The sequence below is a fragment of the Diabrotica virgifera genome, chromosome 10, assembly GCF_917563875.1.
Source record: "Diabrotica virgifera virgifera chromosome 10, PGI_DIABVI_V3a".
Taxonomy (NCBI): domain Eukaryota; kingdom Metazoa; phylum Arthropoda; class Insecta; order Coleoptera; family Chrysomelidae; genus Diabrotica; species Diabrotica virgifera.
In genome coordinates this window covers 153,280,869-153,294,582 of record NC_065452.1, presented here as the reverse complement: position 1 = coordinate 153,294,582, position 13,714 = coordinate 153,280,869, and the positions used below count along the sequence as shown (strand labels likewise).

At 32.7% G+C, this 13,714-nt stretch overlaps 1 protein-coding gene across 2 annotated transcripts in view; it reads right to left on the bottom strand.

Annotated features, from left to right (window-relative positions):
* Positions 1-636: 636 nt before the first annotated feature.
* The window catches only part of LOC114325426 (protein let-756), a 399,761-nt gene continuing 386,683 nt past the window's right edge, over positions 637-13,714 (bottom strand). For both annotated transcript variants that reach the window (XM_050663529.1, XM_050663530.1), the window contains exon 3: positions 637-1,508. In XM_050663529.1, coding sequence (XP_050519486.1) covers positions 756-1,508 — 753 coding nt within the window. In that variant the 3' untranslated portion in view covers positions 637-755. The remainder of the gene's footprint in view (positions 1,509-13,714) is intronic.

The following is a 13,714-nucleotide window of genomic DNA, read 5'->3' as shown; positions in this document are numbered from 1 at the left end:
TACTTCACGAACTGTTTCATAAATAACTAGTTTGCCTCGAAAAATGTATTTTTAGGTTTCTTGGGTAATTATAAACAAAAAAGGTCTCTTGTCATATTTCTGAAAAGTTGATAGTTTTCGAGTTATAAGCGATTTAACATCTGAAAAATGCGAAAATATGCATTTGCGATGCTTCAAAACTTTGAAGTTTTAATAAAATGACAGATCTTTTTTATTTAAGATGACTCAAAAATGTTCAAAACATATTTTCGCGGGCAAAAAAGGTGATGTTTTGAATTTGTTAAAAAATATATTAAACAATTTCTGCCCAAAAAGGTCGCCCGGCGCCCTTCTGATTTGTTTATACGAGATATTTTTTAACAAGAATCCACAAAGAAACCGAATCAGAATAGCCAGACATAGCCAGCATAAATCCGGACCCCGGAAGTCTCATAGGTTTTCGAAACGGACCCTCAGGGAAACTAATTGGTGACCCCTGCTGTAGAAAATAGGAGAATTCATAGCTGGCCAGTGCCGTGCGCCGATTGCAATATTGGTTAAATTGTCAAACTAAATTTTGTTGGGCCAATATTGACCCACCATACCAGTTTAAGGCCAATAGTGATAATGTCAAGGAATTAAAATAAAAAAGTAAAAGATCTACTCAATGAGATATATTGACTTGCAGGTAATTATTTACATTATGTACAATAAATAAGACAATAAATTAAAAAAGAGCAAGTCAGTGAAATTCTATATTGGGATGAACAGTATATTTATCTTTGGAGACAGCCATTATTTGTGTCGGTAGAAGCAGAAGCAGTGGACGCTTCCCAGTCCTCTTGTGTGTACCCATCTGATACGTAGTCTTCGTCATTCGTGGTATATTCTGTTGGTAGTGTTGTAGTAGTGGGTACCGCGGTTACAGGTATAGTGGTTGTCTCGATCGGCGAAGATGTTCTTTTCCTAACACCTTTTCTCATTTTTCTCTTTTTTCTTGAATCACTCACTAACGACTTTTCAGTAGTTAACTTATTTAAATTAGTCTGTTTTCTTCTAATGTTCACGTTTCTTTGGCACAATTCACTGTCTTTTTCATTATTACACTTACGAACATTTCGAGTATTGTGCGGCTTTTGTTTGACAACCCTTAATATTCTTTGACATATTTTGGGGTTGTATATTTCGTCTTTCGTACATTTTCGTTTCTTTTTGCGTTTTCTTCTCTTTGGGCAGCGTTGATGCGAAGGGTGCGTCGTTTGGTTGGGGTGTGGTATGGGCAGGCATACGTGGCCTTGATGTCTGATTGGGTGGAGTTCTGGGGCTACGTTTCTTGTAAGAACTAATGTGTAGGAGGACAATCTACCAAGTGGTTTTCTGGCTCGTAGGACGACCTTTCTCGATTGGCCTCTTTGATTCAGTGCTAGATAAAGGGTTCTTTTCTCGTTTGAGTATTTACTGGAGGAATACGTGTTGTAGTTGGATTGCTCGATGGTCTCATTGAATACGCATTCTTGTCCAAATTCTCTCTGAAACAAAGAAAAAAAAAGTTAATTATCATGAAGTCTTGTATTGTCGATACGCTTGCCTCGATATTATTGAAAATATCGATATCCAGAAAAAAAAAATAAATAAAACGCCACAGTTGTTTGATTATATTTTGTGGAATAGGTATTTACATCCAGGGCCGCCGCTACCATGTGTGCAATGTGTGCATCGCACACGGGCGGCCGATTATAAGGGCGGCCAAAAGCAGGCCACTCTGATGATGAAAATTTTTTTAAACGAAAATAAATTCAAAAAATTAAATATGTATGTATTAATGATTCAGATATTTCTATAAACTCTAATATTCCAAACAATCTAAACACAAATGCCAGAAAATGTTATTTATTATATGAACTGCCCTTTTGCAGCTGTAGTCATAAAGTAGTTACGGGAATGCTTTTGAATTCAAATTGGCTGGCGGCTTTCGGACTTTAAGATATTTTTATCTACTTGGTCCATATGCGATTTTTTCAAATTCTGAACATTTATGATTTGTTAAGAGAGTTAAGAGAGCCTTACACCTAAAGGTAGAAAGGCTTAGGACTAAGTAAGTAAGTAAGAGAGTAGGATACGACAATAGGATACTTTCCGAGAATTTAGATAAGTGCTTGTTAAGTTGCTCTCATTGAGTAATAAAAAAGTCTTTCCTATTACTCGGTGGTTTAAAAAAATCTTTAATACTCGAGTTTGTTCCTTTATGCTTATGTATGGTTATAGATGGGTTATAGTTCAGTCTAAGTTGAGAATTATTTGATGATTTTAGATACGCTTTTGATAAACGATTTTGTTTGTAATATGTAGTAGTGTGACCGTTTCTTTTGCACACTACTGTATTTCAAATAGGCCTGGATCCCGCGTACCAAAAAAGTTGATAAATAGCAAGCTGAAAATTTGTTAATAGCTTAACAGTGTCTAGTCGGGCAAACTTTGATATAAGGGAACACTGGAACAGGGGAAGTTTTAATTGTGGAACAGTTTAAAAATTTGAACATCCAATTGATTTGTTACTGAAAATCAGACTGATATTACCAATCAACATGATTCCTGTCATTTAACATGTTTTCGTGTTCCACTCATTAAAATGCTCAGTTGGTAATAAACACCAGTCTGATTTTTGCATGAGAGTTTAATGAAATGGTAACAAATCATTAGAAGTTCCAAATGACGTTCCATTCCATTGACGTTCCAAATTTTTAACCTGTTCCACAATTAAAACTTCCCCTGTTCCAGTGTTCCCATACATCAAAGTTTGTCCGAATAGACACCGTTATGCTATTAACAAATTTTCAGCTTGCTATTAATCAACTTTTTTTGGCACGCGGGATCCAGGCCTATATATTTAAATATATTAGTAAAAAATTAAGCAAGCCGAATGTTGTAAGTACCTAGTCTTGTAAACAAAACTTACACATGTAGGTATTCAGGCGCGGATACAGAGGGGGGTCAAGGGGTCCATAGACCCCCCTATTGTATTTAGTTTATAGTTTAAGTGTTTTTTTATTATTTATTATTGTTTTGTGTCAACCAGAGCTCAATTCTTTTGATACCATAGGTATCTGAGATGACTGAATTTTATCCATAGAGTAAGTGTGAGTCGTATGGCTAAATCTGGACAAAAAAATATTTGTGGTATGCCTGACCCCCCTATTATGAATTTCTAGATCCGCGCCTGTAGGTATTAGTTCAAAATTGCATTTCTGTATATTATTATTGACATAATAATAATAACTTTTTTTAGGGAAGCGGGATCCAAGTCAAAAAGTAACGTCAAGATCAGAGCAAATATTATTCATATACGCGTAACGGTCTCCTGTACATTTCTTTAAATACTAGTTCTTATGTTGAAACGACTAAAGTGTTGGAAGGGGGGCAGCAAATATTAAGTTGCACACGGGTGGCCAACATTTTAACAGCCCTGTTTATCTCATAATTATTTATTACATAAAAGTATAAGTGATCTGCAACACAAGCATCAGCTGTTATAATATTTTACACTTGAGTGCATGAACTTGAAATTCTTGAGAGTGAGTAAATGACTTTTATGATTACACTGTTTATATCATGTGGCATTTGTGGCAATATTATGGAAGTAAGTGATGATGACTCAAAAGTAATTTTTAACAAATACTGAATTGCGATTTACTCCGAATCTCCGGGGATTTCCCTATATTTTCAAAAGTAGTTTTTAAACAATACAGAATTAGTAAAAGTAAGTATTTGTCGACTTTCAAAGAAGCATTCAGCCGTATTCAATCTTTATAAGAATATACATATAAGTTATAAGCAATATTCGTAATATTTTTAGAATAATGTCCATTTGTCAAGCATGCAAAAGTGGGCATAAAGGGCCTACACAGCTCAGATGTATAATCCTTTTTATGTCGATATTTTATCGAGTATTGTATCGATATCGTATCGAAATCAATATCAATACGATATTTTTATAAGAAAGTGTTGCCGATATCGATACTCGATACGATACTTCATTGGCATAACCAATACAATACTCAATACTTAAAAAGTATCAATATTGTATCGTATCGTGAAGCTCTATCATGAAGAGATACATAATGTGTGATAAAAATGGTGTCTCTATTTGTAGCGAAACGGACAAATGCAATCTCATAAATTTCATAACTACAATACAGCATGACAATAACTTTGTTTTTCTGTTAGCAGTTTGATTTATATTATTGGTCCTCCATAGACTAGAGATTTAGCCTTAAAAGTCTTTAAAACCTTAAAAGCCCAAAATTAAAAAGCTTTTTCGTGACTCTCATCTTTGATACAGGTATCTAACAACGGCTTACTTTTTTTGATAAATTTGGTGATAACAATATGTAATAAACAAAATATGCAAATGATTAAACGTCATCTTTTATTTATAAACAATATATAAACAATGTAAGATAGTAGGTCTTGACCCCACCATTAAAAAAATTATTACCTCCCTCAATAGACTTTTTTTATTCAGTTATTCATGTTGAGCCGGAAAACTTTTCTTTTTCGCACAATTTTCGGAAGGGGGCCGGCCGTTTGGTAAATATATGTTTCTAAATTTTGGTGCGTCCGACAATTTTGAGTAACCCTTAAAAATTTGTCGAACAATATTACCAGTAAATTGTAAGTATTTTTATCAAATAATCCCGCAAAAATCATCTGTGACGGTAAACAATTTATGACTCTTTATGATGGGGGCCGCACTATGGGGATTTGGGAACCGTACTATGGAGTCATAAATGATGATTTTGTTGCGGGTTTGTTTGATAAAAATACTTACAATTTACTGGTAATATTGTCCGACAAATTTTTAAGGGTACTCCAGTTGTCGGACGCACCACAATTTAGAAACCTCTATATTTACGAAACACCCTTCTCCCGAAAATTTTCTGAAAAAGAATAGTTGTCCGACTAGATTGTTTTGTTTCAATAAAGCAGTGGATAATGTTCAATGTGGTATCAAAATGAATGGCGTCAATATTAATAATTTGAGATATGCGGATGACACGGTGTTAATTGCGAGCAATTATGAAGAACTTCAACATCTGATTAATAGGATTACCACAACGTGTGATGAATATGGACTCAAGCTAAACACCACAAAGACCAAGGTGATGGTTGTCAGTAAGACGCCAATACAACCGGAAGTAGTAACAGCTTATGGTGAACAACTGGAGAGAACTAACAGTATCATCTACCTTGGTTGTAATCTAAATGAGAACTGGGACATGAGCAAAGAAATTAGAATACGTATAGAGAAGGCCAGAGCTGCATTCTTTAAGATAAAGAAACTTTTATGTGGAAACAACATTACTTTGAATCTTAAAATTAGATTAGTGAGATGTTATGTGTTCTCTACTATTTTGTACGGTATCGAAGGTTGGACTTTAACAGATACTCTTCTCAAGAAATTGGAAGCCTTTGAAATCTGGGTATACCGAAGAATCCTACGAATAAGCTGGGTGGATAGAGTTCGTAACGAAGTTGTTTTGCACTTGCACTGGATGGGAAAAGTCACGGAAGTCGTCAGAACAGTTAAAAATCGAAAACTTGAATATTTTGGCCATGTTATGCGACACCCAGAGAGATATAATATACTCCATTTAATAATACAAGGCAAGGTAGACGGAAGAAGAGGGCCAGGTCGAAGAAGAACGTCATGGCTTAAAAACCGGAGAGAATGGTATAACAGATACTCTGCATCCCTTTCCCGAGCTGCCGTTAACAAAATTTCTATAGCCAATTTGATAGCCAACGTTCGATAATCGAGCACGGCACTTGAAGAAGAAGAAGAATAAGAAGTCCGACTAGACATGAATAACTGAATAAAAAAAGCCTCATGAGGGAGGTAATAATTTTTTGTTTAAAAGGTGGGCCCAAGGACTATAGGTATTTGATTTTGAATACGAAAGGCGAAGATCAGTAAGTTATATGGAAAAGTGACACAATTTTCCTGAAAAAGCATAGAAAATCATTTAAAATGAGAGTTTCTAAAGTTATTTTTGTTATTTTTTGCTGAATTATTGCAAACTTCAAACGTCGATTTTTTTTACTAACAACGTTTCTAAAACGCACAAAAAACTGTAATTTCGCATGAGAATAAGGAAAATATCACAAGTATTAAGAAAGCTTCAGAAGTTGCTTATCCCAGAAAGCTTTTATCTTTATCTACAACGTTATTATGCGTAAATTATTGGGTCTACATGAATTCTGAAAGCACCAAATTAAATTTAATCAGTATAAAATAGTAAAATTAGTAAAATTAAGTATATACGTCAACATTTTGTGGAAGTATTGGAAATAAAAGTTGTCAGTGTTTTATTGTTATGGCGTATAGATTTGATCTCCACGTAAAAGATTAAATTTTTTGTAAAATTTATTATCAAAAGATATTATTTATAACCGTTTCTGCTAATAATAATAAGATAAAAGTAAAACTGTGCAAAATAAATATTTATTTTAAATTGTTTAAACAAATTAATAGGTTAAAAAATAATTCACAAATTAACTAACTGCATTTTTATGATTTATGCAACGAACTGCCCCAATTAAAAAAACATAAATTTTCATTAATTACCAGAGATATTGCGACTTTTTTAAATTTGAGGAAATAGTTTTTGGAATAGTAAAATCGCTTCGCTTTTAGTAAACCCTTTATTTTTGGCCATATAATAGTTTTTATTTTTTTAAATGGTGCTTTTTAAATTTCTTAATGTTGTAATCCATAACATTACGTTATGTTATATATTTGTGAACGGTGAAGTCATCAATCATTTGCGATATGCAGACGATATAGTAATCCTAGCTTCTAGTCAAGAAGATCTGCAAACACTACTTGATAGTGTCGTTGAGAGATGTAGGGAAGCAGATCTGGATCTTAACCTACGGAAAACCAAAATACTCGTAATAAGTAAACCACAGAATATAAATCCGTCTATATATGTAAATATTACCAAACTTGAGCAAGTTAATAAAATCGTTTACCTTGGACAGCAATTAAATTGTAACGAAGAAAGTCACGGCGAAATTCGATCTAAGAAAGAGCAGGCTAGAGCCGCTTTTAGAAGGATGTCCAAGGTGTTATGTAACAGAGACCTAAAATTGGCATTGAGGATCCGCCTACTTCGCTGCTACGTGTTCTCGGTCTTACTTTATGGTGTCGAGTCCTGGATTGTGAATACAATCGATCTAAATCGTCTTGAGGCTTTCGAAATGTGGTGCTATAGAAGAATTTTAAAAGTTTCCTGGGTGAAGAATATTCGAAACTCCACAATACTAGAACGCCTCAGCAAGACTACTGAGATTATAAAAAGCATCAAGCAGAGAAAGCTGGAGTATTTCGGACATATGTAATGAGAGGTCCCAAATATAGGTTGCTGCAAAATAATATGCAAGGAAAAATAGCAGACAAACGCAGTCCAGGACGAAGAAGAACCTCATGGTTGAACAACTTGCGAGATTGGTATTGTGTTGATACAAGCATGTTATTTAGTGTGGCAGTGAATAAAATTAATATAGCTATGATGGTAATCAACGTTCTGAAAGGACATGATACATGAAGAAGAAGAATGTTATAAACAAAGCCCCAGTTAATTTTTGAAAAAAAAAGGCTAAATTGGGTTCTAAAGGTCGTAGGGTATATATTTTAATCCGTGTAAAAATGCCAGCATTTCGAATAAAAATAAATTAATTTTCTACATATTGATGCGTCTGAGTTATATTAAATATTTATAAGCTTAAAATCGCAGCACTTAATAAAGCTATTTTATAATACTTAGCATACATTTTTTAATGGTTAAATTATTTAATTTGATAATTATAAGCCTTTCTCTTCAATTTGGTGCTTTCAGAATTCATGTAGACCCAATAGTTTACGCATAATAATGTTGTAGATAAAACTTTCTGGGATAAACAATTTCAATTTTGCAATTACTATTAAGTGAAACTTCTTGACATTTTTATAGCTAAATACTTGTTCCTAGTCTTACGCAAAATTAAAGTATTTTTGCAGTAATTCAACAACAAATTAACAAAAATAACTTTTTAAACTCTCAATTTAAAGGATTTTTTATGTTTTTAGTAAAATTGTGTCACTTTTTATTTATCGGCCTTCGCCTTTAGTATTTTAAAGTCATATACATCGATCTCACTTTGTTTATATCGAGAGCTTCAAAATTATGGAATAAATTCATTTTTTCGAGAATAGGCCACTTTGGAGAAAAACCCCGAGACCGGTTGATTTTTACTTTTAAATTATTATTTTTGGCATATATATCATACTAGTGACGTCACCCATCTGGACGAGATGACGTATTAGATGCTTTTTTTAAATGAGAAGATGAGCACGTGCTAGCTTATTGGACAGGTTATTTAATTCTTTATTCAGTAATATCGACAATACCCTAATTATTTTTACAGTGTGTCCAAAATAATTTGTTTTGAATTAAATTAATTGACACAAAAAGAAAATTGTATGTAATTTATTTAATGCAAAATATATTTTACTGCACTCAGAAAACAGAAAAAAATGTTTATTTGATAAATAACCATTGCTTTTCGCTTTTCGCTTAAATTCAATGGTAAAGCTACCACCCACCTACCTGCCTCTTGGCAGTTTAAACATAATTTAAACGAAAGGCGATTTGTAAAATAAACATTTTTTTCTGTTTTCTGACAGTAGTAAAATGTATTTTGAATTAAATAAATTAAATAGGTACATTCTTTTTGTGTCAATTATTTTAATTTAAAAATATTTTTGACACCCTGCATAAATAATAACAACAAAGAAGAAGAAGGGGAAGAAGAAGAAGGGGAAATGTAATGAATTGCCTTTGGATTTGCGTCGGCAGCTATTATCACAAAAATATCTTTTAAAACTAAAATCCTTAGAGTCAAACATGATCAACAAATTAAGTGATATTGCAAAAGAAGATTTAACAAACCGCTTTTGGAAAATAAAGAATTCTCCTCCACTGGCAGAAGCTTTCGTTGAGACCAATGCTGATCACATTTCCTTTGGTAAAAATAAAACATTGTTTATGTATACCATACCCTATAGATCACTAATAAAACCACACAGAGTCATAATACCCAATTATACAGAATACCATCATATAAATCACACCCTTCTAAAATCCATATTAGGTGGATTAGTCAATAAGCCATTTATATATACAGATGGATCAAAAACAAAACACGGAGTTGGTTGTGGAGTTTTTATCCAAAATACAAAACAATCATTTATGTTTAAATTACCATCAATATGTAGCATATATACTGCTGAACTTATAGCAATTTGGAAGGGCATTACTTGGTTAACATCAAATAATTTACGAGATGGAGTAATACTAACTGATTCTAAGTCTGCATTGGAGTCAATAAAAAGCATAAAATTTGAAAGAATGAAATGTCCTATATTATGCAATTTAAAAAATTTGATAGCAGATTTAAATATAACATTTGTATGGGTCAAAGGTCATACAGGTATACTAGGTAATGAAAAAGCTGATAGTTTGGCTAAGGAAGCAGTACTTAACGGAGTTCTTTGTAATATTTATACATTACCAGACGTCTTTCATTTGATAAAAAAATAAAATAAGATTAAAATGGGAACGACAGTGGGAAAATACTGTAGAAAACTCACAAAATACCTACTTTAAAATACATCCTACCCTACCATCCCCACCTCTATATATTTTCAACTACCCTACTTCAAAATTCTTTTCGGCAAGTGTTTTTCGACTTAAAACAAATCATGGGCGATTTCCATCGCACCTTGCTAAGCTGGGCATTGTACAGTCCTCGGCCTCTAGTTGTGATCAGAACTCTTACGGAGATCTAAATCATATATTTTTCGGTTGCAAAAAACATTTAAAAAAATCCAATGATTTAATTCGTACACTTATTGAAATGAAATATTTTCTTCCATTAAATCTCACACACATTTTGTTAGCTGCCAATAAAAACACCTTGGAACTTTTAGTAAATTTTATTAAAGAAAATAAAATACAAATTTAAAACGGCATAACCCACATCTCTGTAGTTATACTATAAGAAAATTCCTTTTACAACTTTCTGTGGCAAATGGACTTGATTCCATGCCATTATCTTTCCACACACACACACAAGGGGAAGGCCTTCAGTTGCTTGGGAAGAAAATGTACGGCACATCATGAGAGATAGAGCCACCAAAGAAGACGAATTGATGAACAGAAAAAGATGGCGGTCGAAATGCGAGTAGCGGCAGAGGCTGTAGGAACCTCGCTTATAGATAGATAGTATAAATAATTATGTTAATGTTTATGACTGTACAGAACATTGAATAACCTTTTAAATGAGCCAGAATACGACCACTATTCCCCACCCCACGCACAGAAGGATGACGTCACTATTATGATACATATGCAAAAAAATCATAATTTAAAAATAAAAATCGACCTGTGTCGCGATTTTTCTTCAGAGTGGCCTATTCTCGAAAAAATGAAATTATTCCATAATTTTGAACCTCTCTGTATATTGTCTATTATGTATTATGTAAATGTATTATCGTTTATTGATAAATATACCAGTATATTAATAGTTAATAATTAATTATTAATAGTAAATATACCTTGTATATTTATCTACCAATGGTATTATTTATATTATTTTAAAGTGCGCATGCTCCACTTGTCGTGGACTAGTCCCTGACTGTCTCTTCTTTGTAAATTACTCCGCGATTTAACAACATTTTCCGGTGTGCATCACTTTACGATTTGAGAGACAAAAAAAAAATGAAAATAAAAGTGATAAAACCTTTAAACGTGTTTTTCTCAAAACTGCTCTTTTCAAAGACGGTGGACATTGTAACTCAAAAACTACTTGACTGATCCACCTGAAATTTTGCATGAATTTTCTTTAGACATTTCTTTAGATAACGCTGTCGAGATATTTTTTGTTTAATAATAATAAATATGTTGATTTTTATCATTTTTTACAAAAAATTTCGTTATTTTTACTTCTGAGTGATGCCAAAAACTCAAAAATCGTTAAAACTAAAAAACTCGACAGCGTTACCTCGACAAACTCATAAGCTAATAAAATCTTTTTGGATTGTATTTTTCACATGATCTAATGACGAGTTCTGATGTCCACCGCAAAATTCAATTTTTTTGGCGGTGTCTGTAAAATTTTGCCACCGTTGACTAATTTTTCAATATTTTACCTATAATTTTTTTTTAATAATCTTTGACTTGCACTGAATATGTTTATTTAATTTAAAAATAAAATAATTCTACGATAGTTTAAAAAAATCACAAAAATGTGCTTGGAATGTTGATTTCACTAATGTTGATAGCTTATTAGCAATGAAAAAAAACATTAAACAAAATAACTCACATGGAACACAACAACTTCAATGGTTAAAGTGAGTAAAAATGAAACTAACAACTCTATTGACGTCAATCAAAATAATGGAAGCGGCACAAATTGGGTAATAATATACCGGTACTGGTACATCGCGCCACACACCACTGCCAGTGGCTATTGTAGCTATAACTACTCGCCTTTTAAACTATACAAATATACCTACCTGTTACTATGATTATCCAGCCACATATTATACTCTATTATTTGTCTCACATCTTAGCTCTAGGGCGTAAATACATTATCTTAAACGCGGTGACAAGTTTTGAACCTCGATGAAAAAAGTTTGCAAGCCATCCTCACTAAGTGGACCAATCCATCTATTTAAATTAGTGTTTGAGCGAGAAGAGTTCGAAACTGACACCTACGTTAACATTAAAATTATAGAACAACCATATAAAATTACAGATAAGTGAGACAATTTTTTTTTTAAAGATAATATTTTATAAAAATCATCATCAATCATCAATGGCGCTACAACTCTCCGTGAGTCTTTGCCGCGTTTACTATTGCTTTCCATGTTTGTCGGTCCTGTGCCACTAATTCCCATTGTCGCACTCCCATTTTCTCTATATCTTCTTTGACTGCATCTTTCCACCTTTTTCTAGGCCGCCCTACAGACCTCCTTCCATCTGGCCTTTCCCAGAACACATTGTTTATAAGGCGATTGTCGTTACTGCATATCACATGCCCTGCCCATCTGAGTCTATTAGCCTTTATATCTGACTAGATTTTCTTTTCCGAATAGAGACTCTAGCTCAAAGGTGGGCAAACTTTTTTTAGTAAGGGCCACAAAATGTTTTTGGGCTATTACCGAGGACCGCAATATTTGTTACATGTTCGAGTTTTCAACTCTTGACTAATTTTTTTTAAAGGGGGGGGGGTATGGTTTGAAATCAACAGTTTAAGCACATTTTTGTAAATTTTGTTTGAAACTGTGGTAGAATTATTTTATTTTTAAATTCAATAAACATATTCGGTGTAATAAAAAAAAGTCAACCAAATATTGAAAAATAATTAATGGTAGCAAATTTTTACAGGGACCGGCGCGGCGTAGCTAAGCGGTAGTGTGCTTGGCTCGCGTGCTGGTAGGCAGTTCACATCCAACTATACTGCTATACTCCCAAAGCCACGTGAGCGGTATAAAACGGGAGACTATTAAAATTAAATTTTTACAGACACCTTAAAAAATGGATTTTGCAGTAGACATTAGAACTCGTCATTGGATCATATGAAACAAAAAATTGAAAAATATTTTATTAGCTTATGCGTTTATCGAGCTGTCTAGTTTTTTTAGTTTTAATAATTTTTGAGTTTTTGATATCGCTCAGAAGTCAAAATAACATTTTTTTTAAATGGTGAAAATCAACATATTTATTATTGTTAAAGAAAATATATCTCGACAGCGTTACCTCACGAAATATCTAAAGAAAATCTATGAAAAATATCAGGTGGATCTGTCAAGTAGCTTTTGAGTTACAATGTCCGCCGCCTTTGAAAAAAGAAGTTTTGAGAAAAAACGAGTTTAAAGTTTTGACAACTTTTATTTTCAATTCCTTTTTGTCTGTCAAATCGTAAAGTGATAAACACCTAAATATGTTTTTGAATTGCGGAGTAATTTACAAAAGAGAAGGGAATAGCTGTTAACGTTTCTCACTAAGCTCAAGCCACTGCAAAGCGAGTCGAAGGTTAGGATATTAAACATGTTTTGTTTCCTGTAAGTTTACTCCGATCACACTGAAATTTTTAGAGAGTATTCTTGAAGTTAGTACTTTCATTTAAAATAATAAAAAATATCGAAATCGATTTTAAGTTTGAAATTAAATTTATTTTACGTTTCGATTTCCACTTCGGAAATAGTTATAAAAATACAAAACATTAATACTTAAATTAACGTCAAATAAATTTAATTCCAAACTTAAATTCTGTCTTATTTCCAAATAAAATAGTAAATTGCATAAGATGCCACGAGGCACTTCCACTTCTATTCAGAACAATATTATATATGTATTAGTCAAAAAAGAAATAGGTTCATAGATATTGAGGGAAATAGCATGCTTAAATAAGTGCAAATGTTATTTAGGGTGGGGTATGTGTTTAGACTGTGATATTAAAAAAATCGAATTTTTATAACGATTTCCGAAATGGAAATCGAAACGTCAAATACATTTAATTTCAAACTTAAATTGTGGCTTATTTTCAAGTTGAATGTAGACTGCTACGGAATCAATTTGAACTGAAAAATGATTTCTTAGAAGTGGTAATGGAAAATATATCTTCAAAA